This window comes from Oncorhynchus mykiss, chromosome 24, assembly GCF_013265735.2.
Source record: "Oncorhynchus mykiss isolate Arlee chromosome 24, USDA_OmykA_1.1, whole genome shotgun sequence".
Taxonomy (NCBI): domain Eukaryota; kingdom Metazoa; phylum Chordata; class Actinopteri; order Salmoniformes; family Salmonidae; genus Oncorhynchus; species Oncorhynchus mykiss.
This window is the reverse complement of record NC_048588.1, coordinates 9978708-10004357: the sequence shown is the minus strand read 5'-3', so window position 1 is coordinate 10004357 and position 25650 is coordinate 9978708. Positions and strand designations below refer to the sequence as shown.

Genomic DNA, 25650 nt, shown 5'->3' with positions numbered 1-25650 from the left:
GGTGATTCAGGCGTTGTCCACATAATTCCTATGCACATACCTATGTTATATCGTAGGTGTAGTTAATTTTAACAAGTCTGCAAACAAATCTGCTAATAATATAAAAAAGTAGGACCTGGTTAGAAATGCTTAACAGGGTTGTTGTCCTCTGAAGTAAATTAGGGTAATTATCTATTGTGTACATCAATTTGTGTGCGAGTGGGTCAGGCAGCAGGACAGAAAAATCTTGGTATATATATATATATATATATATATATATATATATATATATACAGTATATTCTCCAGTTCAGGAATAGCTGTCCCTCATTCCTAGTTTCCACCCACACTGACCTAATCTAGCCACCGGATCAGTGTCCTTGTCAATTACTGTACCACACCTTTCAATCTGTACACACAGACACACACTAAAATATATACAGTACGGATAGCTTCCATACAGATTAACACCAGCATAAACACACAACAGTAGGCATTCTACAGACAGGAGAGACCAATACAAAAGCAGGCAGATACGTTTATTAAATAAATACCTTTGGAAATATTCAGACCCCTTTAACTTTTTCCACATTTTGTTAGGTTACAGCCTTATTCTAAAATGTATTAAATTGTTATGTTTCCTCATCAATCTACACTAAATACCCCATAATAAGAATGCAAAATATGTTTAAAAAAACGTTTTACTCAGTACTTTGTTGAAGCACCTTTGGCAGCGATTACAGCCTCAGGTTTTCTTGGGTGTGACGCTACAAGCTTGGTACACCTGTATTTGGGGAGTTTCTCCCATTCTTCTCTGAAGATCCTCTCAAGCTCTGTCAGGTTGGATGGGGAGCATCGCTGCACAGCCAATTCTTTCGACCTCATGGCTTGGTTTTTGTTCTGACATGCACTGTCAACTGTGGGACCTTATATAGACAGGTGTGTGTCTTTCCAAGTCATGTCCAATCAATTAAATTTACCACAGGGGGACTCCAGTCAAGTTGTAGAAACATCTCAAGGATGATCAATGGAAACAGGATGCACCTGAGCTCAATTTCGAGTCTCATAGCAAAGGGTCTGAATACTTATGTAAATAAGGTATTTCTGTTTTTTTTAATTTTTTTTATATACATTTGAAAACATTTCTAAAAACCTGTTTTTGTATTCTCTTTATAGGGTATTGTGTATAGATTGATGAGGAACATTTAGTATTTCATCCATTTTAGAATAAGGCTGTAACATAATTCCACATAACAAATGTGGAAAAAGTAAAGAGGTCTGAATACTTCCAGAATGCACTGTACCTAGAGATAAAGTGCACCACTACACAGTACATCAGAGATAGTTGGATAGATGTGCTATTATTTTTTCACTATATACACTGAACAAAAATATAAAATCAAAATGTAAACTCTTGGTCCCATGCTTCATATACTGAAATAGAAGATCACAGAAATGTTCCAAATGCACTAAACACTTGTTTCTCTCAATTTTTTGGCACACATTTGTTTACATCCCTATTAGTGAGAAGTGTGGCATATCAGGTGTGGCATATCAAGAAGCTGATTAAACAGCATTATTATTACACAGGTGCACCTTGTGCTGGGGACAATAAAAGTCAACTCTAAAATTTGCAGTTTTGTCACACAACACAATGCCACGGATGTCTCAAGTTTTAATGGCGCGTGCAATTGGCATGCTGACTGCAGGAATGTCCACCAGAGCTGTTGCCAGATAGTTGAATGTTAATTTCTTTGCCATAAGCCGCCTCCAACGTCGTTTTAGAGAATTTGGCAGTACGTCCAACCGGCCTCACAACTGCAACCACGCCAGACCAGGACCTCCACATCTGGCTTCTTGACCTGCGGGATAGTCTGAGACCAGCCACCCGAACAGCTGATGAAACTGTGGGCTTGCACAACTGAAGAATTTCTGCACAAACTGTCAGAAACAGTCTCAGGGAAGCTCACCTGCATGCTTATTGTCCTCACCAGGGTCTTGACCTGACTGCAGTTCGGTGTCGTAACCGACTTCAGTGGGCAAATGCTCACTTTCAATGGCAGCTGGAACACTGGAGAAGTGTGCTCTTTACTAATTCATTCCGGGTTCAATTGTACCGGGCATGACAGACAGCATGTATTGTGTTATGTGGGGGCGAGCGGTTTGCTGATGTCAAGGTTGTGAACAGAGGGCCTCATGGTGGCGGTGGGGTTATGGTATGGGCAGGCATAAACTACAGACAACAACCACAATTGCATTTTATTGATGGCAACTTGAATGCAAAGAGATACCGTGATGAGATCCTGAGGCCCATTGTCGTGCCAGTCATCCGTCGCCATCAACTCATGTTTCATCATGATGATGCACTGCCCCATCTGTAGACAATTCCTGGAAGCTGATAATGTCCCAGTTCTTCCATGGCCTGCATACTCACCAGACATGTCCCCCATTGAGCATTTTTGGGATGCTCTTGATTGACGTGTACGACAGCGAGTTCCAGTGCCCGCCAATATACAGCAAATTCACACAACCAATGAAAATGAGTGGGCAACATTCCGCAGGCCACAAATCAACAGCCAGATCAACTCTATGCGAAGGAGATGTGTCGTGCTGCGTGAGTAAAATGATGGTCACACCAGATGCCGACAGCTTTTCTGATCCACGCCCCTATCTTTTTTATAAGGTATCTTTGACCAACATACATATTTTTATTCCCAGTCATGTGAAATCCATAGATTAGGGCCTAATGAATATATTTCAATTCACTGATTTCATTCAAATCAAATCAAATTTTATTTGTCACATGTACCGAATATGTTTGTCACATGCAATACAATTTCACCTTACAGTGAAATGCTTACTTACAAGCCCTTCACCAAAAAGGCAGTTTTAAGAAAAAAATCCCCCCCAAAAAGAATAAGAAATAAAAAGTAACAAATAATTAAAGAGCAGCAGTAAAATAGCAATAGCGAGGCTATATACAGGGAGCACCAGTACAGAGTCAATGTGCGGGGGCACCGGTTAGTTGAGGAAATTGAGGTAATATGTACATATAGGTAGAGTTATTAAAGTGTCTATGCATAGATAATAAACAGAGAGTAGCAGCAGCGTAAAAGGGGGGAGCAATGCAAATAGTCTGGGTAGCCATTTGATTAGATGTTCAGGAGTCTTATGCCTTGGGGGTAGAAGCTGTTTAGAAGTCTTTTGGATCTAGACTTGGTGCTCCGGTACCGCTTGCTATGTGGTAGCAGAGAGAACAGTCTATGACCAGGGTGGCTGGAGTTTTTGAAATTTTTTTGGGCCTTCCTCTGACACTTCCTGGTATAGAGGTCCTGGATGGGAGGACGCTTGGCCCCAGTGATGCACTGGGCTGTACACACTACTCTCAGTAGTGCCTTGCGGTCGGAGGCCGAGCAGCTGCATATAGGCAGGCAGTGATGTAACCAGTCAGGATGCTCTCGATGGTGCAGCTGTAGAACCTACTGAGGATCTGAGGACCCATGTCAAATCTTTTCAGTCTCCTGAGGGGGAATAGGTTTTGTCGTGCCGTCTTCACAACTGTCTTGGTGTGTTTGGACCATGTTAGTTTGTTGGTGATGTGGACACCAAGGAACTTGAAGCTCTCAACCTGCTCCACTACAGCCCCGTTGATGAGAATGGGGGCGTGCTCAGTCCTCCTTTTCCTGTAGTCCACAATTGTCTTGATCACGTTGAGGAAGAGGTTGTTGTCCTGGCACCACACGGCCAGGTCTCTGACCTCATCCCTATAGGCTGTCTCGTCGTTGTCGGTGATCAGGCCTACCACTGTTGTGTCATCGGCAAGTTTAATGATGGTGTTGGAGTCGTGCCTGGCCATGCAGTCATGAGTGAACAGGGAGTACAGGAGGGGACTGAGCACGCACACCTGAGGGGCCCCCGTGTTGAGGATCAGCGTGGCAGATGTTGTTGCCTACCCTTACCACCTGGGTGCGGCCCGTCATCAAGTCCAGGATCCAGTTGCAGAGGGAGGTGTTTAGTCCCAGGGTCCTTAGCTTAGTGATGGGTTTTGAGGGCACTTTGGTGTTGAATGCTGAATTTTAGTCAATGAATAGCATTCTCACATAGGTGTTCCTTTTGTCCAGGTGTGAAAGGGCAGTGTAGAGTGCAATAGAGATGGCATCATCTGTAGATCTGTTGGGGTGGTATGCAAATTGGAGTGGGTCTAGGGTTTGATGGTGTTGATGTGAGCCATGACCAGCCTTTCAAAGCACTTCATGGCTACAGATATGAGTGCTACGGGTCGGTAGTAATTTAGGCAGGTTACCTTAGTGTTCTTGTGCACAGGAAGTATGCTGGTTTGCTTGAAACATGTTGGTATTACAGACAGGGAGAGGTTGAAAATGTCAGTGAAGACACTTGCCAGTTGGTCAGCACATGCTCAGAGTACACGTCCTGGTAATCCATCTGGTCCTGCGGCCTTGTGAATGTTGACCTGTTTAAAGATCTTACTCACATCTGCTGCGGAGAGAGTTCTCAAACAGTAGCTCGGAACAGCTGATGCTCTCATGCATGCTTCAGTGTTACTTGCCTCGAAGCGAGCATAGACATAATTTAGCTCATCTGGTAGGCTTTTGTCACTGGGCAGCTCGCGCCTGTACAACCCTTTGTAGTCTGTAATAGTTTGCAAGCCCTGCCACATCCGATGAGCGTCGGAGCCGGTGTAGTACGATTTAATCTTAGCCCTGTATTGACACTTTGCCTGTTTGATGGTTTGTCAGAGGGCGTAGCAGGATTTCTTATAAGCGTCCGGGTTAGAGTCCCGCTCCTTGAATGCGGCAGCTCTACCCTTTAGCTCAGTGTGAATGTTGCCTGTAATCCATGGATTCTGGTTGGGGTATGTACGTACGGTCACTGTGGGGACGACATCATCGATGTACTTATTGATGAAGCCAGTGACTGATGTGGTATACTCCTCAATGCCATCGATAGAATCCCAGAACATATTCCAGTCTGTGCTAGAAAAACAGTCCTGTAGCTTAGCATCTGCGTCATCTGACCACTTTCTTATTGACCGAGTTACTGGTGCTTCCTGCTTTAGTTTTAGCTTGTAAGCAGGAATCAGGAGGATATAATTATGGTCAGATTTGCCAAATGGAGGGCGAGGGAGAGCTTTGTACGCGTCTCTGTGTGTGGAGTAAAGGTGGTCTAGAGTTGTTTTCCCTTTGGTTGCACATTTAACATGCTGGTAGAAATGAGGTCAAATGGAAATGTAACTCAGTAAGATCTTTGAAATTCTTGCATGTTGCGTTTATATTTTGGTTCAGTATAGTATATGAAGCATAACCTGAGCATGGCTGGGTTTCAGCTTTATGTTGATAAAACCAAATGGTATTATTCACTTAATCTGATTCTTTATCTGTTTGCTTGTTTGCAGACAGTTAAATTAGGATTAACACTTCCGAAAGAAGCTTTGACAATTCATTCTAAGTAAGTGAGACCATTCTATGTGAGGCCATAAGAAACCCCTGCATCCGCTCTCATCCAGGCCCTCTCTCCTAATTCATTGCAACACTTTGATTCACTGCGAGTCTTCATAGGCTTGTGGCTCTCTGGACCTTTCTGGGCTGCCGTGTTGGTAGAGGCAGTGACAGGACCTACAGGGAGACACAAAAGAGACCGATTTCAGCAACATGAGCATGTCTGACTCTCAAATGCATTCTCAGAGCACAGAGGATATATTGCTCACATAGTACCTGCAGAATAAACAAGAAAACAAATGCTTATCATTTGATATGACAAGAACAATAGAACCAGGATATCTGCATTGTAGGAGGAAATGGTTATTTTAGTATGTGTGTCCTGGTTTCTTTAAACGCCTTCACTCCCTCTCTCTGTGCATCATACATCGTACATTCTATTAAAACCATTTTATAGCATCACTACTATGCTAAACACTACTGAAGCCCACCCCAATTCTACCCAGCTACTAAAGGTTCCCCCCTTTCCCCCCCCTGCGCCTCTCCCCTCCCCCTGGCACAGAAGGTTGACCCTCCAGCTCGTGTCACCAAGTGCTGGGACCGGCCCCCCCGCCAGGGCCAATGGGCTACCCGGTGTTGGTGTGCGGTGGCTGTGGGCGGGCGGCTGTGTGTGTGTCAGTGTTGGGTCACGGCGTGGGGATTAAGCAGGTGTGAGTGATTGGGGGTGACAGCGGTCTCAGCATTAGGGGCCTCGGGGGAGATTTCTCGGCCCTGTTTTAGACCCACTAAGCTGGGATTTGGACCGCAGTAGTGTGTCAGCAGTGATGCTGCCCTGCCCGGTCCTCCTTCGACCCACCCACCACCACCCGACACGTCCACCCTCCACTCCTGCCCCCCCCCCCTCCTCTTCTTGCCTGACCTCCTTTCCCTCCACCCTTTTCTGTCTCATTCCTTTCCTCTCAATATTCCTCTCTACAACTCTTCTGCATCATTTAACCTGTGCATATATTTTTCATTTCACTCTTATTCTGTCCCTTCAGCTCTTGGCATCAGTACTGCCACCTCTATGTCACTGTACACACTTACACACATTCTACTCAGCATGACACCTGTCACTAGGCCCAGTGCTGACTGTGTCTGCTTCCAGCATGCCCTCAGTCTTGCACTTTAAACAGTGAACAGGCTTGGCTCTGGAAGGCCTTGTCATCATAAGCGTCTTTGGTGGTGCTGTTATCCTCATCAGGAAATGTTTTATCAGAGTCAGGCTGCATAGAATCCAGACATATTATAGAGTTGTTGTTTTACTGTTCGCACTGTGATCTGTTGAATGGTGTACTGTAGTTCATGATGATCTGTTTGTCATTGATCACATGTATGTAAATTCCAAGGGTTCAACTGTCCTAGATGTTCTATTCGCTTATCAATATAAACGCATTGAATTGGAAACCTGGCCGGAAATGAAAATCATGATTATGAATGACTTTGCATGTGTGACTGTAACAGTCTACAGATTCTGCTATGTGTGTATGTGTGCGTGTGCGCGTGCGTATGAGTGTGTGTTGTGTGTTTGTGTTGGGGCATGGGAGGTGAGAGAGTGTGGTCTGAGATCCCCATTACAGCCAGTCTATTGTAATGCAGCATATTAAGATCCTCACCCGCCAGCGTGTACTAATTAGAGACATTCCACAGGATTAAACAGCCAATTAACAATAAGAGACCATTGTGAGAGTGTGACCTTGTGCGTCACCACAATGGGGTTTGTGTGTGTGTGTTTGTGTGTGTGTACGTGGGCATGCATTGTGAGTTTTGGTGGGTTAACAAGGTGTTTTGTGGTAAATTGAAAAAGTGTGTTAAAGTGTGTTGAAGTGTGTCGAAGTGTGTAAATGTGTCCCTGTGATTTAGTTGTGCATTGAATGAGGATACGTGAATGTAGAAGATCCTGCACGTCTATGAGTGGGTGTGACAGCATGAACGACACCCTTGGTTCGGGTATCATTTCTCTGTTGTATTGTTTGTATATCGTTGTATTTTCAAATTGTGTGACTGTCCTTGTCAATCAGTGTACCAGTGTTCTGTTACTTGTCATGTTGTGGGTTTGTTGTGGACCCCAGGAAGAGGAACTGACACTTTAGCTAATGAGGATCCAAATAAATAGACAAACAATAATGTATGTGCCGATGTTTCATTGTGCTTGTTGTGACAGAGTGTGTATGTTGCTCTTTCGTGAGTGGTACCTGTGAATGTAGGGCAAGCATGGTAGAATGGTGTTGTTAAACAGTATGAGTGTTGTGTGAGTGAAGGGCGGCAGGTAGCCTAGCAGCTAACCGTGTTGTGCCAGTAACCGAAAAGTTGCAAGTTCAACTCCCTGAATTGACTAGGTGAATACAGTGGGGCAAAAAAGTATTTAGTCAGCCACCAATTGTGCAAGTTCTCCCACTTAAAATATGAGAGAGGCCTATAATTTTCATCATAGGTACACTTCAACTATGACAGACAAAATAAATAAAAAAATCCATAAAATCACATTGTAGGATTTTTAATGAATTTATTTGCAAGTTATGGTGGAAAATAAGCAAGATTTCTGCCTCTCACAGACCTGTAACTTCTTCTTTAAGAGGCTCCTCTGTCCTCCACTCGTTACCTGTATTAATGGCACCTGTTTGAACTTGTTATCAGTATAAAAGACACCTGTCCACAACCTCAAACAGTCACACTCCAAACTCCACTATGGCCAAGACCAAAGAGCTGTCAAAGGACACCAGAAACAAAATTGTAGACCTGCACCAGGCTGGGAAGACTGAATCTGCAATAGGTAAGCAGCTTGGTTTGAAGAAATCAACTGTGGGAGCAATTATTAGGAAATGGAAGACATACAAGACCACTGATAATCTCCCTCGATCTGGGACTCCACGCAAGATCTCACCCCGTGGGGTCAAAATGATCACAAGAACGGTGAGCAAAAATCCCAGAACCACACGGGGGGGGGGGGGGGGGGACGGGACCTAGTGAATGACCTGCAGAGAGCTGGGACCAAAGTAACAAAGCCTACCATCAGTAACACACTACACCGCCAGGGACTCAAATCCTGCAGTGCCAGACGTCTCCCCCTGCTTAAGCCAGTACATGTCCAGGCCCGTCTGAAGTTTGCTAGAGAGCATTTGGATGATCCAGAATAAGATTGGGAGAATGTCATATGGTCAGATGAAACCAAAATATAACTTTTTGGTAAAAACTCAACTCGTCGTGTTTGGAGGACAAAGAATGCTGAGTTGCATCCAAAGAACACCATGCCTACTGTGAAGCATGGGGGTGGAAACATCATGCTTTGGGGCTGTTTTTCTGCAAAGGGACCAGGACGACTGATCCGTGTAAAGGAAAGAATGAATGGGGCCATGTATCGTGAGATTTTGAGTGAAAACCTCCTTCCATCAGCAAGGGGATTGAAGATAAAACGTGGCTGGGTCTTTCAGCATGACAATGATCCCAAACACACGGCCCGGGCAACGAAGGAGTGGCTTCGTAAGAAGCATTTCAAGGTCCTGGAGTGGAGTGGCCTAGCCAGTCTCCAGATTTCAACCCCATAGAAAATATTTGGAGGGAGTTGAAAGTCTGTGTTGCCCAGCAACAGCCCCAAAACATCATTGCTCTAGAGGAGATCTGCATGGAGGAATGGCCAAAATACCAGCAACACTGTGTGAAAACCTTGTGAAGACTTACAGAAAACGTTTGACCTCTGTCATTGCCAACAAAGGGTATATAACAAAGTATTGAGATAAACTTTTGTTATTGTCCAAATACTTATTTTCCACCATAATTTGCAAATAAATTCATTAAAAATCCTACAATGTGATTTTCTGGATTTTTTTTCTCATTTTGTCTGTCATAGTTGAAGTGTACCTATGATGAAAATTACAGGCCTCTCTCATCTTTTTAAGTGGGAGAACTTGCACAATTGGTGGCTGACTAAATACTTTTTTACCCCACTGTATATATTTTTTGGATGTTCCCTTGAGCAAGGTACTTCATCCTAATTGCTTTTGTAAGTCGCTCTGGATAAGTGTCTGCTAAATGACAAAAATGTAAGAAAATGGTATTTTGTGAATGTGTTTTTAGATGTTTTGGATTTCAGTGATGTAGTGCTCATCTCTTCGTGTGCTTCTGTATGTGTACACATGTATGTGTGTACATGATGTGTTTACATGTATGTGTACACATGTATGTGTGTACATGATGTGCATGTTTGCATGCGTTTGTGTGCGTGTGTGCGTGTGCATATATCCAAGTGTATTTGTGTGGCGGGTGGTGTGTGCGTCAGCATGGCACGTGTCAGAGTGTGGTTAGGGATTATAAGGACTCAGGCCTGTTGCTCCACTTCCTTGATTACTACTGCTGTTTGCTGCCATATGGGCTGGGGGAGAGTGCCCAAGCCACTGTACACCCCCTCCTTACCCCACTCAACCCCCCCACCCATCCAGGCCCACCAGCACACCACCACACACACATTCTGTCAGGACACATGGTCTCACACACACACACACACACACACACACACACACACACACACACTCCAACGTGCCCCAGCACAAACAATAAAGCTGATATGTGCATTCATGCGTGGTCTCATATGCAATGCCTTATGGAGAGCAGAGTGGTCCTACCCTACCCTAACCTACCTAACCTACCCTAACCTACCTAACCTACCCTAACCTGGTCTGTATCTGGTACCTGCGGCACAACCCTGCCAATCAGACAGGCTCTATTTCTAGCAAGCAGTTTGAATGAATGGTTCAATCTATGAATTTAGATTGAGTCTGTCTAATAATAACATAACTATCGATTTATATTCCAGTAGTATTGTCAGAATTAGTGTAGTAGATGAGTTACTGATGTGTTCTAGAAATGTGAAAAGAAAGGAAAATATCCTCACACTGTTTAGATGCTCAGTGTGCAGCTGTTCTCCTTCCTTTTACATGTCATGTCTGTAACCTGATCTGTAACTGTGAAACCTGCTGAATCTGCTAATTGTGAATACACTTCACTCTGCATACCTTCATACATCCAGTTCAATCCAGTTGATTACCAACCAGAGCTCTTCCTCCAAACTCACTGACACAATTGAAACATCACTTCTCTTCAGAGGAGTCATGCCCATTAGGGGCACAAAGGGGCATGTGCCCCCTCAGATTTATCCTGGGGGGGGGGGGGGGGGGGGGGGGGGGCAAGGTTAGTAGACTTTAGAAAAGCAAGCAATAACTAATTGTACTGAATAAGACTCACATTCCTTTCAATCTTTTACCCAGATTTTAGCAGAGATGCAGAGAAGCATATTTAGTTTCTTTAAGAAAAGAACCACCAGGATACAGACAACTCCAGAGGTATGCTTAGATATGCAGAAAAAATATACATATATTTACATAGAATTAAGCATAATGATTATGGCTCTAGATTGCAGGAAAACAATTTCTCCAATTTACGGGCCGGAGGCATGGCACCCATCCGGATCACCCCCGAGCCATCCTCACATACTTTGTGTCCTGCTTCTCTTACATTACGTCTGTCTTACTGCAGAGATGTTAACTCTAGCTCTGTCCACCACAGAATGCCCTCTCTAAATGGATGTACAGTACAAATACAAGTACATGTTGTCACCTGCTCCAAGAAGGACTGAAATGGGAGACATACTTGGTCAATCTTGCAGCTCTTATTTCTTGAAGGGGGGGGGGGGGGGAGACTGGTGCAAATTATTAGCAATTTAGGGGGGGTCACAAATTCATTTGACAGATTATACATATATGATAAAAGCGTTACACCCTGATCTGTTTCACCTGTCTTGTGCTTGTCTCCACCCCCCACCAGGTGTCTCCAATTTTACCACATTATCCCCTGTGTACTCATATGCATTTTATTTTGGTTTGTTGCCAGTTCGTCTTGTTTTGTCAAGTCGTCCCAGTGTGTTTCCTGTTTTTCCCTGCTCTCTAGTGTTTTGTTTCTAGCCATTCCGGTTCTGACCTTTCTGCCTGCCCTGACCCTGAACCTGCCTGCCGTTCTGTACCTGCCTGATTCAGACCTGGTTTATGAACTTCTTCCTGCCCTGACCCTGAGCTTGTCTGCCATCCTGTACCTGTCGGACTCTGACCTGGTTACAAACCTCTGCCTGTCCTCGACCTGCCCTTTGCCTGCCCCCTGTGTTATAATAAATGATCTGAGAACTGAACCATCCGCTTCCTGTGTCTGCATCTGGGTTATATCCCGAGTCGTGATAAAATGTATACTAATAAAAGAATGCAGGAATTGATACTAATAAGTACACTTATGCTATGTGACATAGTAGCATAGGTTGAAATGTAGTGGATTTTACCAAAAGATAATTGAAAAGGTAATTTGAAACATGGACTATGTGCCTGAGTGAAGGCCCAGTGTACTTTGAAGCAGCATGGCAGGTGTTAACCTGTGTAATCCCCAGACAGGACAGTGTGGTCCAGGGCAAGACAGGGTGTCTACTCTAAACGGCGGTCATTAGCACAGTTAAACTGCTGCCTGCCCTGCTGACTCACCCAGTCCCAGACCCCACCTGCTGCCGTCTGCACAGGATTAGGAATCTGCCCATCTGCCCTCAGACGCAGTCAGCAGCACACGCGTCGTGAGTGTGTGTGTGTGTGTGTGTTTTACAGAGTAGTGGCATTGATTAAGACACAACCCAGACTGTGAGTATTGATTGCACACATACCGAGATTTAATAGACATCGACTGAGCCACAAATCCTGGCTGAGGACTGTGTATTAACACTGCAACACAATACGACATGTTGCCTTCGGTCTGTGTCTCCTTCAATATCCAATATCTCTACAAAACTAACTTTAATAATTCAGGAATATTCATAATACAATCAACAACAAAACCGTTGCAAAAGAGACAGATGACATCATCTAACCATGAATGCATGCAAACATGAAAACTTTGAAAGCATTATTTAATTACCATTATTTTTAGTATGTCTCATATTGATATACAGCATAGCACCCATTATCAGAGTTTGGCAGGACTGATTAGATGCATAACCAACGGCCAGATTCATTTATGAGTAAATATCTTAGTGAGCAGCACCAGACCTGCACGTTATAATGAGAAGGCCCAAGATTTTCACACAGAAGCAATAGTTCATAGAGATAGTAATTCAAAGGTGTCTGGGCACAGGACATTTATACTTTACAAACCCTACCCATCCGTCTTATAAGAAACCCTACACAAGGCTTACTACATTGTAAATATTTAACCTGCCCCATGCACATACAGCTGAAGTCGTATGTTTACATACACCTTTGCCAAATACATTTAAACTCAGTTTTTCACAATTCCTGACATTTAATCCTAGTAAAAATTGCCTGTTTTAGGTCAGTTAAAATCACCACTTTATTTTAAGAACGTGAAATGTCAGAATAATAGTAGAGAGAATGTTTTATTTCAGCTTTAACTTCTTTCATCACATTCCCAGTGGGTCAAAAGTTTACATACACTCAATTAGTATTTGGTAGCATTGTCTTTAAATTGTTTAACTTGGGTCAAATGATACAGGTAGAATTCCACAAGCTTCCCAAAATAGGTTGGGTGAACTTTGGCCCATTCCTCCTGACAGAGCTGGTGTAACTGAGTCAGGTGTGTAGGCCTCCTTGCTCGCACATACTTTTTCAGTTCTGCCCACACATTTTCCATAGGATTGACGTCAGGGCTTAGTGACGGCCACTCCAATACCTTGACTTTGTTGTCCCAAAGCCATTTTGCCACAACTTTGGAATTATGCTTGGCGGTCATTGTCCATTTGGAAGACCCATTTGCGACCAAGCTTTAACTTCCTGACTGATGTCTTGAGATGTTGCTTCATAATTTTCCTACCTCATGATGCCATCTATTTTGTGAAGTGCACCAGTCCCCCCCCCACCCCACCCCCTGCAGCAAAGCACCCCCCAGACCAGAGGAAATTTTTCCAAAAAGTAAGATCTTTGTCCCCATGTGCAGTTGCAAACCGTAGTCTGGCTTTGTTATGGCGGTTTTGGACCAGTGACTTCTTCCTTGCTGAGCGGCCTTTCAGGTTATGTGCCTGTTTGTACCTGTTTCTTCCAGCATCTTCACAAGGTCCTTTGCTGTTGTTCTGGGATTTATTTGCACTTTTCGCACCAAAGTATGTTCATCTCTAGGAGACAGAACGCGCCTCCTTCCTGAGCGGCTGCGTGGTCCCATGGTGTTTATACTTGCATACTATTGTTTGTAGAGATGAATATGGTACCTTCAGGGGATTTGGAAATTGCTCCCGAGGATGAACCAGACTTGTGGAGGTCTACAATTTGGCTGATTTCTTTTGATTTTCCCATGATGCCAAGCAAAGAGGCACTGAGTTTGAAGGTAGGCCTTGAAATACATCCACAGGTACACCTCCAATTGACTCAAATCATGTCAATTAGCCTATCAGAAGCTTCTGAAGCCATGACATCATTTTCTGGAAATTTCCAAGCTGTTTAAAAGCACAGTCAACTTAGTGTATGTAAACTTCTGACCCACTGGAATTGTGATATTGTGAATTATAAGTGAAATAATCTGCCTGTAAACAATTGTTGGAAAAATGACTTGTGTCATGCACAAAGTAGTTGTCCTAACCGACTTGCCAAAACTATAGTTTGTTAACAAGAAATGTGTGGAGTGGTTGAAAAACAAGTTTTAATGACTCCAACCTAAGTGTATGTAAACTTCCGACTTCAACTGTACACTGTAGTAGGAACCCTATCCTAACAAATGTACCCAGACTGAATGGCCTGTGATTACAATGGCAATCTGAGATTGTTATTTTTAATTTGTTGTTGTTTGAATCACAGATTGCTCCTTTAATACATGTTCAAAATGAGCTGTGTCATGCTCCCATATCATTAACTCTAATTTATATTGTACTCTATTGTACATCAAACATTAAACAATGTATGTAACATAAAGCAGGAACCACTAATGGAAATATAAAGTGATGATATACACCGAGTGTACAAAACATTAGAAACACCTGCTCTTCACATGACATCTCAAAACAAAATGTATTTGTCACATGCTCCGAATACAACTTGAAATGCGTACTTACAAATGCTTACTTAGCCCTTAACCAACAATGCAGTTCAAAATATTTACTAAATAAACAAAAGTAAAAATAGTCAAATAAAACTAAAAAGTAACACAATAACAATAACGAGGCTATATACAGGGGGTACCGGTACCGAGTCGATGTGTGGGGGTACAGGTTAGTCAAGTTATTATGTACATGGTCTACACCTGTTGGACTCGGTGCACGTTACAAATAAAATGTTATTTTATTTGATGTAGGTACGGATAAAGTGACTCTGTATGGATAATAAACAGCGAGTAGCAGCAGTGTAAAAACAATTTTAAATGTAACCTTTATTTAACTAGACAAGTCAGTTAATAACACATTCTTATTTACAATGACGGCCTACCGGGGAACAGTGGGTTAACTGCCTTGTTCAGGGGCAGAATGACAGATTTTTACCTTGTCAGCTCGGGGATTCAATCAAGCAACCTTTTGGTTACTGGCCCAACGCTCTGACCACTAGGCTACCTGCGGCACCATACAAAGGGGCAGCGTGTTAATGTAATAGTCCGGTGGCCATTTGATTAACTGTTCAGCAGTCTTATGGCTTGGGGGGTAGAAGCTGTTAAGGAGCTTTTTGGTCCCAGACTTGGCACTCCGGTACTGCTTGCCGTGCGGTAGGAGAGAGTTGACTTGAGTGACTGGAGTCTTTGACTGAGACGGTGAATCCAGGTCAAATCTATGATCCCTTGTTGATGTCACTTGTTAAATCCACTTCAATCAGTGTAGATGAAGGGAAGGAGACAGGTTAAAGAAGGATTTTTAAGCCTTGAGACAATTGAGACATGGATTGTGTGCCATTCATAGGGTGAATGGGCAAGACAAAAGATGTAAGTGCCTTTGAACGGGGTATGGTAGTAGGTACCAGCACCGGTTTGAGTGTGTCAAGAACTGCAATGCTGCTGGGTTTTTCACGCTCAACAGTTTCCCATGTGTACCAAGAATAGTCCACCACTCAAAGGACATCCAGCCAACTTGACACTACTGTAGGAGCATTGGAGTCAACGTGGCCCAGCATCCCTGTGGAACGCTTTTGACACCTTGTAGAGTCCATTTCCTGACAAACTGAGGCTATTCTGAGGGCAAAAAGGGTGTAACTCAATAATAGGAAGGTTTTCCTAACGTTTTGTACGGTCAGTGTATCTGTGCACACAGACTCACTACAGTCACTGCCTGGTTTAGTAACACAGCGTAATCCCTACATCAGTCTAATTTCATTATTAACACAGCCTGACCCCGATACCACGACAACCACTGACATGGATGCTAACACTTCACCATTGACCGTTCACGATTAAATGGAAATGCCAGTATTTGCAAGATTTACACATAAGGACAATCACATACAAAAACACAATCACACAAGACACATAAAGAAAACTATTGGAATTCAAATGTAAAACATAGCACAACAAAAGGGTTGAGACAACTAAACACACACCTGTAAAAAGTATGTAGGTATGCAGCTGATAATGTCTCTGTGGACAGCCCCTCCCACTATACCCCTCCCTTCCTCTCTCTCTACTTCCTCTCGTTCTCTACACTCCTTCATCAGGAATCACACAATTATTTTTCCTTCCAACTATAGAAAAGGCCCCCAGTGGGGTCCAAACACCCTACCCTCCTCCTCGGGTGTTACCTGTTCATCCATCCATCAATCCCTTCATCTATGTACGACGCTGGTCCCTCCAGGTCCATCTGTCAATCATATCTCCCAGTGCCACAGAGATCTATGTTCCTGGGTACAACACTTCCCCATTGTATTGGAGAGCAGGCCCCTAGATCTTATCAGTCATCAATTCGTTCCAAACAGGTCCTTCATGTCCTTCCTATGGACTAGCGGACTCCCTCCATCCTCTCCCTTCCTCTGCCAATCTGACTACAAGCCCCACTATCCTCCCTTTATCCCGAGGTAAGATACTTACTTTTCAGATAAAGCATATTATGATAAATCGGCTGAACTCTGTGCGTGTGTGTGTGTGTGTTGGTGTTGGTGTCACAATGTGTGTATCGAACAAATACCATGAAGTCAGGGCTCTAGCAGCTGCACACTAACACTGTTGGGGTTTTGGGGGTTTTGGAGGAGGGGGTTGTTGTGTTTGGTTTGTATTTTTGGCCCATGCTTAATGCAACCAATCACCAATGCTCTATATCGGTGACCTTTTAAACTTTGTAGTGATCATTGGGTAAGCTTCTCTTTCCTGTGCTAACACAATCTCTCTCTCTCACACACACACACACACACACACACACACACACACACACACACACACACACACACACACACACACACGCACACGCACGCGCACACGCATTCCCTGAGAGCCATAGCACTGTCACCCATGAGCATAGGCCCTGTACATCCAAGGTATCACACACTCACATAAGTACACTCAAATTGTATACGCAACCAATCAAGGTTACATTGTCTTAACATGGCCTGGATGTTAAATAGAGATTAATATCCCTCACTAATAAGTCACATCCTCACATTCATGGCAGTTTTTTCAGTGAGTCCCTGAATATTCACAGGCCTCTGCTTGTTTTACAACAGAAGGCCCCTGGAGGGGAAACTGGCTCCACAAACTAATGTTTTGACCCCAGTAAATATATCAATACATGTATAGGCTGATTACTATGTGTCTGGTGCAAATATATATTATTGCACATTTAGACATTGGTTTGGAAAGTAACATGTTTGCATTTGACCCGTTTTCTTTGTAGCCAGACAGGAAAAAAATACATTGAAAGAGCTTACATTTTTGGTAATTAAATTAGACAAGAGCAACCATGCAACATATGGCTGCAGTCTTCTGACAAAGTGGGAGAGAAGTCGGGGTCAAATGGGGAATAAAATAGTTTGGAGAAGATGAAAATGTTATCAAAATACAGCAGTTGTTATGCCTCTGAGACTGATTGCATGCCAGTTTAAAATAATATGATGTTTCTAAGTGGTGTGTGTGTGTGTGTGTGTGTGTGTGTGTGTGTGTGTGTGTGTGTGTGTGTGTGTGTGTGTGTGTGTGTGTGTGTGTGTGTGTGTGTGTGTGTGTGTGTGTGTGTGTGTGTGTGTGTGTGTGTGTGTGTGTGTGTGTGTGTGTGTGTGTGTGATTAGATAGGGTAAGCCTCTTATGTGGTGGTTGTGTCCTGAATTTGTATCTGCCCTGGGTCCTAGTGCAACCATACCACAATTCATTACACTGCACAGTAAATTTCCAAGAGAATCACCTCCTAAAATATAAATTCACAACTGTTATTAGAGTTGTTATTGACAGCACAAAAGAACAACAGCAATACTTTCAGAAAATAAATCACCAGTTGACACGTTTCTGGAAGACTAGAAATATAATAATGATAGGCTACTGCCAAATGTCTCAAAATGCAGTGCTTCTTCATGCACAATTTGTAGGCTCTATATTTTTTTGTGTTTACAATGTCCTCCGTTTTAAATACAATTTTAGGATAAAGTAAAGTAGACTAGAATGAAAAATAATGAATGAAGAAATAAACTAGTGTAGGTCAAACACAAACACCTTAACCGAGCGTGTGTCTTTAACTTTTATCGAATTAATTCGATAACCCAAATGCATAACATTTGCATTTTATGCAACAAAATCGTAAATAAAAACTAAAGAAATCAGAAAAAGTATGGAATTTTCAATGTTGGGCAAGGAAATATGCCTAACCAAAAGTCAATAACTTACATGAATACAATTTGGTTGTCTTTGAAAAGGCTACCGGTTTGATCATGGTAAAAATAATACAACAATCAGGAAATGCGTGGAAAAACGTACATCATTAATATTAAATACTATATTTGAAAAGCTTTTGTAAGGGTTAATTGTTTCTCCCAACGCATAAAAGCATATCCTAAAATTGTAGTGACGGAATGGTAAGAGAGCGAGACCTAGAAGCCCTGACGAGCAGGTGCACGTGAGTGCGCGTGTAGGCCTACTCTGACACGCGCTCTTTGTTTTGCTCCTCAGAAAGTATGTAACACGGAGTTTTAGTCTTTAACCATCGACTGTTGCGCTTCTTGTCATATTTACAAACAATAGGCTAATTCGATCGTCAGCTTTCGATATTATCTATATGAAATGTAAAGACAAAAACCATACCTGATAGCCTAGTTGAGCAGGTGATGTGGCCTCTTGAAACACATATTCCAAATTGGACGGTTAAAACAACACACATACTCACGCTGTGCGCACCGGCAGATGCCGCAGGTAAAGACGTTTATTTGAGATTTATAATGTTCAACATGCGGGTATAGTCTCTCTCTCTTTATATCTCCGCCGTGGCTTTACAGATTCAGATAAACCCCTTATACAGTTTGGGCAGTACATGGGTCTGTGTGGATTTTAAACTATAAGAAATCCGATTCAATTAACAAGAGCAGAGAATCGGCTTTGGACACTGTGAAATTGTCTGGCCACAGGGATAGGATGAGACACAGGCCAACAATCGCAGGATGGACAACAACTCATGGCATTTAAATAAATCACCAAGACTTTACAGGCCATTTGCATCACCGGGGTAGATTTCTACAACGAATAAAAACACTGGACAAAGTAACCTAAAGCAACGCAATGTTCTCAGTTCCAACTCAACAAGTGGCTTTGCGGTTTATTATAACTTTTAGTCCAATCTTAATGCTGTCTTCAACATTGTTTTACACCACAACCGACGAAACTATCAATCAAAACATTATGGTCATGATTTACAATTAAATGCGCTAAAGGGACATGCCTAACGAGTACAACTTAAATAGACTTTAGCAAGTTTGCCTATAATAATTCACCCACTTATTTGGAATGAAATGCATCAAGATACTCTAAAAATGTATGGCTTTAAATTGCAGTCATGACCATAATGTTGATAGCATGTTACCATTTTGATAGACAATAATAAGATGCGCTGTTATCCCTATTAATGATAATATTACAACAAATAACATCATACCATTATTATTATTAATATCATAATTATAAGTATTAATATTGTTATTATTATTACTACAGAAATATGAATAGTAAAAAAGGGAGTATGTTGGGGATCAGTAGGGGGTTTAATAGAGAACAACGCGGCCTTTATGTAGTTTTAATCCTGCTTGTATACCCACCCCACCCCTTCCATCCCTTGAATTTCCTCACTCAGACTACATCGCCCAATTACATCTGTGTTTTTAAAGCGGTGTAAAATGTACGAAATGTACTCTTCTGATGGCTATCAAGCTTTCCCCGACAGTGCAGCACTGTTATTCAACTCCTAAAGGTCCTCTTCGGCTCCAGGAAAATGACTTCAACAGAGTTGCTAGCTTGTCCTTTTGTCTTTAACAATTCAAAACGGACTCTTATAACACACCAAACGTATAGGCTACTCAGAAATGATGAGTGGCACATCTATTTAATTTCACGAATGAGTGTAACATTTTATGTTTTGGTTAAGTGGATTGGTAGGCTATGCAGTTACTGTGCGTTTTAATTCAAAATTGTTATACCAAGAGAGAGAGAGGGAGAGAGAGAGAGAGAGAGAGAGAGAGAGAGAGAGAGAGAGAGAGGGAGGGAGGGAGGGAGAGGGAGAGAGAGGGAGGGAGAGAGAGAGAGAGAGAGAGAGAGAGAGAGAGAGAGAGAGAGGGGGAGAGAGAGAGGGGGAGGGAGAGAGAGAGAGAGAGACAGAGAGAGAGAGAGGGAGAGAGGGAGGGAGGGGTCAGAGTCTACTCGTCGCAAGAACTTCACTCTAATTAGCCAACTACTTTCTTGGTTCGCTCAGTTCCGCGTTCTCACCCCAGCTTATCGCCACTCACGGGAAGCACGACTCGATCCTCTTTGCTTCAACAGACAGGCTCTAGCTCAGTCCAGGGACGCTAGATCTGACACCGGAAGAATAAGGACCCATACCTTCCGTTCTTGACGCCGATGCGCACTTCGAAAGCGCACGTCTTGGATTGAAAGGTTCATCACAATTAGAACGGTGATCATACCACTGGCTAGTGTGTTTAATTGTTGGTTTCAGCCTACTTTGTAAGTGAAATTGAAAGAATACACCGGCACCACAATACCTATTGAATAGATGTGCTTTGAAAGAGCTTGATCAACAGGTGTGAAGGCAGCAGAACAAGAAGGCGCCCTGCACCTGCACTCTTTACCAGCGAGTAGAGTGGTACTATTGTAGCCTCAAAAGTTGGCAAAATACTGCAAGAGGGTCAGAGACAAAGGAGGAAAACAAAAAGCCGATTGGCATTTATAAAGAAAAACAAGTGATAGAGAGAAAGAGAGAGGGAGGGACAGAGAGAGAGAGGAAGAGAGAAAGCGGGACAACCCTTGGAGAATAGCAGAAGACCCGGCCCCCGGCCTGAGTGTAAGAGAGAGAGAGGGCGAGGGAGCGTTTTAAAGCCGGCACAGGCATGATGTCCTACATTAAGCAGCCTCATTACGCCGTGAACGGGTTAACTCTGTCTGGTCCTGGCATGGATCTACTACACTCTGCCGTCGGATACCCAAGTAAGTCATATTTGTAACTTTTTCATGTTTTAGAACTGTTTGTCTCAACAATTGCCTGAATTCCAAGCGGTACTGATTACATATTCACGAGCAACGAGTGCGTAAAAGGAACAGTGCACAACATCCCCATTATGTTGTTTACGTTCTTATTGTTAGACTTATGACGGCGAATTGTGGATAATATATAGTCATACTACGGACACCATGTCTTATTCTTAGCTGATCACATGTTGAGGGTCATCACTGAACAACATTGTTTCAAATGGAAATGCCATATGCTCACATACAACAAAAATGTTTGTATTTTTAAAGATGTGGTCAACGTCCATAGTAACTTGTTTCAAGGGCCTTGGAGTAAAATGCCAGCTTTAAAATGAGATGACCTATATACTTCATGTGTAAGTGGTAACAACTATTTGTATGAAAACATTTTTTTTTGTGATTTTTGATTGACCCAGGGTCATGCGTTGTGAACACCAATTGACAAAGACCTGTAGTTCTAGATATATTAGGTTCCTGTCAGTTGTGAAATCAAGGTTTATAGAGCTCTACCTTCATGTGAAAACATTCATGTTTTATCAAGATACATTTCTTCCCTTTATCGAACATATTTTATTTAGTGTTTGTTTATGTTTTATAAAGCAACAGTGTTAAGCTGAATTCGTGTATAATGTGAAGAGATTGGAGAAAAATGTAGAACACTCGAACATTAAATAAAAAACATTTGTAATAAAGGGAAATATATATATATATATATATATATATATATATATAGCCTAAATATAGACTAGAGACATATGTTTATTTTCTATAACATTTGAAACAAAGCACCCATGAATATACAATATATGTTTTAATAGAGAACATCATATATGCCTCAGTATAAGTACTTATTAGTAACATTATATTACACGAATATATACGAATTCAATTCTAAATGATCCTAATGGAAATTTAGACAATTATTTAACTTGGCAATTTGACAACATTTTTACACCAAACAAGTGATTCACTGTTCGTTCTTCCGTTCTATTTTTCTCATGTTCCATTTGAAAGCATTTTGGCCAAGGGGGAAAAGGTTCACAAAACCAAATATATGATGAGTTAACGAAATATAATAAGAAAATAACTTTTGTGTGTGTGTGTGTATTTTAGACATCCCCAGAAAGCAGCGTCGGGAAAGGACCACGTTTACGCGCGCGCAGTTAGACATCTTGGAGGCACTGTTTTCCAAAACGCGCTACCCCGACATCTTCATGAGGGAAGAAGTGGCCCTCAAGATCAACCTACCAGAGTCTCGTGTACAGGTAATAAACAGGATATATATACTTTCATGCATAAATGCCCACCAGAATTGGTCAAATGATCTTGCAAAAATGAAAGTGTGGGTCAAATGTCTATTTACAAATCTTCAGTGATTGTTTGGCCAGAATGGGAGCTGAGTTGTCTGAGAACTCACCACGTGCTCCTCCATAGGTATGGTTCAAGAACCGCCGTGCTAAATGCCGCCAGCAGGCACAGCAGAGCACAGGCCAGTCTAAACCTCGTCCACCCAAGAAGAAGGCCTCTCCAGCCCGGGAGGCCAACTCTGAGGCCAGTGTCAACACCAACGGGTCCTACAGTCCAGTACCCCCTCCCCTTGGCCCCGCCATCACCCCCAGCTCCAGCAGTGCCAACGCGACCGTGTCCATTTGGAGCCCTGCCTCCATCTCCCCGCTGCCAGACCCCCTGTCAGCTTCCACCACGCCCTGCATGCAGCGCTCCTCTGCCTACCCCATGACCTACACCCAGGCCCCGGCCTACACCCAGAGCTACGCAGGCTCGTCCTCCTACTTCACTGGCCTGGACTGCAGCTCCTACCTGTCTCCCATGCACTCACAGCTCTCCGCCACCGGGGGCGCCCTCAGCCCCATCACCTCCATGGGCGGGCACCTCGGCCAGTCCCCTGCCTCTCTGTCTTCGCAGGGCTACACAGCCGCCTCGCTGGGCTTCGGGGCCGTCGACTGCCTGGACTACAAGGACCAAGCTGCCTCCTGGAAACTCAACTTCAACGCAGCTGACTGCCTGGACTACAAAGACCAGAACTCCTGGAAGTTCCAGGTCTTGTAGGTGGGATGAGGTAAGGAAGGGACCAGCCAGGAGAAGCTCCCATTCCATTCAGTGTTAAAGACTTGGACACATAGATGGTCAACTAATCATTTCAGTCCACGAACTCAATGACTGAGAAAATGTCATTATTTTTTTGTGTTATGGAAAGCAATGTGGATAGCAGATCCACTGATGTTGGGCTTTGTGATTTTTGGGAAGGTGACAAGAATCAATATTGTTAAATCAATGATATTCAATCAATACAGTATTATCAACGTGAGGATGCACAATCAATGGGACATTGAGGTAATAAAGCTAGTCATATAGAAGTGATGACAAACAAATCGACATGTAAGAAGATAATTGAGATACTAAAATTGAGAACTGATTTTAAAAAGGAATACATACCACACGATTGAAAGCAATACCTGTAGAATGAAATTAATTTGATGATTACATTTCGAAAAACAGCATAATTAACAAAGGTCCATTCTTGTATGCCATAATCAGGGTTTTGAGGACCAAATGAATAGAGATTTGCAATTTGAAGGCTGGATGAAGTATTATTTTGATGGAGAGAACAAACAATTGATAAAATAAAAAAAAGGATATTAAATATTGGTTGCAATGAATCCCATTAGTCAGGTAGCTGATAGTTAATTTCTGAACAAGATCTGTCACTCCTTTAGTGGTCTTGTTGTGCTTAATAGTAACCTAGAATTAGAAAGGAAAAGTGGAATTCCACCCCCAAGATGGGTGGGCTGGCCTTGACTTTAGACCAAATTGGATTCAGTGGTTATTTTTGACATTACTTCAGGACAATTGAAAGTTGTGTACATTGTAAGGAAGAAAATGACTCTGCCTTGAATTTGATATTGAACAAACAGAGGGAGTTCCAGCCAGAGGTGGAGACTGACTCCAATGGGGACAACGTTGCTTTCTTTTTCCCTCTGTCATTTGTTTTATGGTTTATTTTTGTTATGAAGCTGCTTTACATATTTGGTGAATTGAGAGATCCTGGAGCCAAACAGACAGACACACGGACGTGCATGGGTTTCTCAATAAGCAAGAGGGGATGGGTAAAGCAAGGATAACCTTTGGTACTGTCAAGAAGAGATCATAGGCTATTGTTGTATCCTTTTACCCAGTAGCTTTGAAGGGAGGGGATCCTCGGCGGACAGTGTGTTAGAGTGAAGTGGGGTAAAGGGGTAAAGGAGGGGGGCTGGGTTAGGGTGATAGGGTTAGTAACAAACCTCTTGTCTTTGAGCACCAATCGTGGAATGAATCACATCTGGGCACAAGGCATTCTGGGATATGCAAGGATGACAAACGTGCAGCCTTTGCGTTTCTATCCAACTGTGTTTGTTGGGCGGATGGGGGGGGGGGGGGGGGGGGGGGGGGGCTTTGACGATTACTTCACCAGTACTTAAATACTAAATTTCCCCTTAATGACTAAACTAACCCTGTTGCCGAATATACTGTTACAATGAGATATTTGCAGGAGAGAAGACTCAACAGTAGAAAGGGAAGGGTCTGGCCATGACTGCGCTACCCTTGCACTGAAAGCACGGACCATCTCTCAGTTGTTACCTGTAAAGAAGCGAGGGGTACCATTTTGTGTTGATGTATCGTTTCCTCTTTTTGTATTAGAGTATAACATATTATGTTTCTTAAATTTGTGAGTCCTTTGAAGTAAAATTGTGGTAATTTGTTTGAAGTTAATATTATCATTATTACTATAATTATTATTATTATTAATTCTAAAGCTATTATGAATATTGCTATTATTCTGTTTATGTCGTTCTTTTTGTAAATATTAAACTTCACTTGAAAATGCAATCACGTCTGGTACCAACAATGTGTTACAGACACACCACGCAAATTTCTAGAAGACTGGCAATTTTAATTGTAATTTTTTTCTGTTTTCTGGTCTCTTCTTTTCTGAACAACGTTTTTCAAACTCAGGGGTTTATCCAATAAAGTTAGTGGTGAGAGCATACAACGCTTTGTATACTTCCTGATCATCCACATTCATTATTCGCATTCTAATCTATGCTTTTTTTTCTGACACGAATGACTCCCCCTCTTTAGTATTAGTATATCGGACATATCTCCTGTGTGTTTGCCCACCCCCCACTTCTACATGGGATAGCTATTGAGTTTTAAGACATTAAACAACTGCAGAAAATCTATGTGGTCATTGTGTTTTGTGCTCACGTTCCAGTGCCCTGAGCCTCACAACAGGCTAAAAGACTGGGGTTGATGGATACAGTACCACTAACAGGAGTAGTATAACTGTATTATCCAAGAGAAAAATCGCTTTGCAGCTACGAAAATAACATTTAATCAAAGACCAGTATAGTCAAAGATTATCCCTATACAATGATTACATCTAGTTCATGTGCTGAAAAACTCATTCACTACAGATCAAATCAAATATGCAACATTCCTCTTTTAAAACTGCTATATAAATGCTTGCATAATAA

General features: G+C 42.6%; 1 protein-coding gene across 1 annotated transcript; it reads left to right on the top strand.

Moving 5' to 3' along the window:
- The first annotated feature begins 20315 nt into the window (after positions 1-20315).
- LOC110503696 (homeobox protein otx5-like) lies at positions 20316-25345 on the top strand. The gene is made up of 3 exons (XM_021582157.2): positions 20316-21076; positions 22232-22383; positions 22553-25345. Exons 1-3 carry the CDS (start codon positions 20980-20982, stop codon positions 23183-23185), a joined length of 882 nt encoding a protein of 293 aa, XP_021437832.1. The 5' UTR covers positions 20316-20979; the 3' UTR covers positions 23186-25345.
- Positions 25346-25650: the final 305 nt, after the last annotated feature.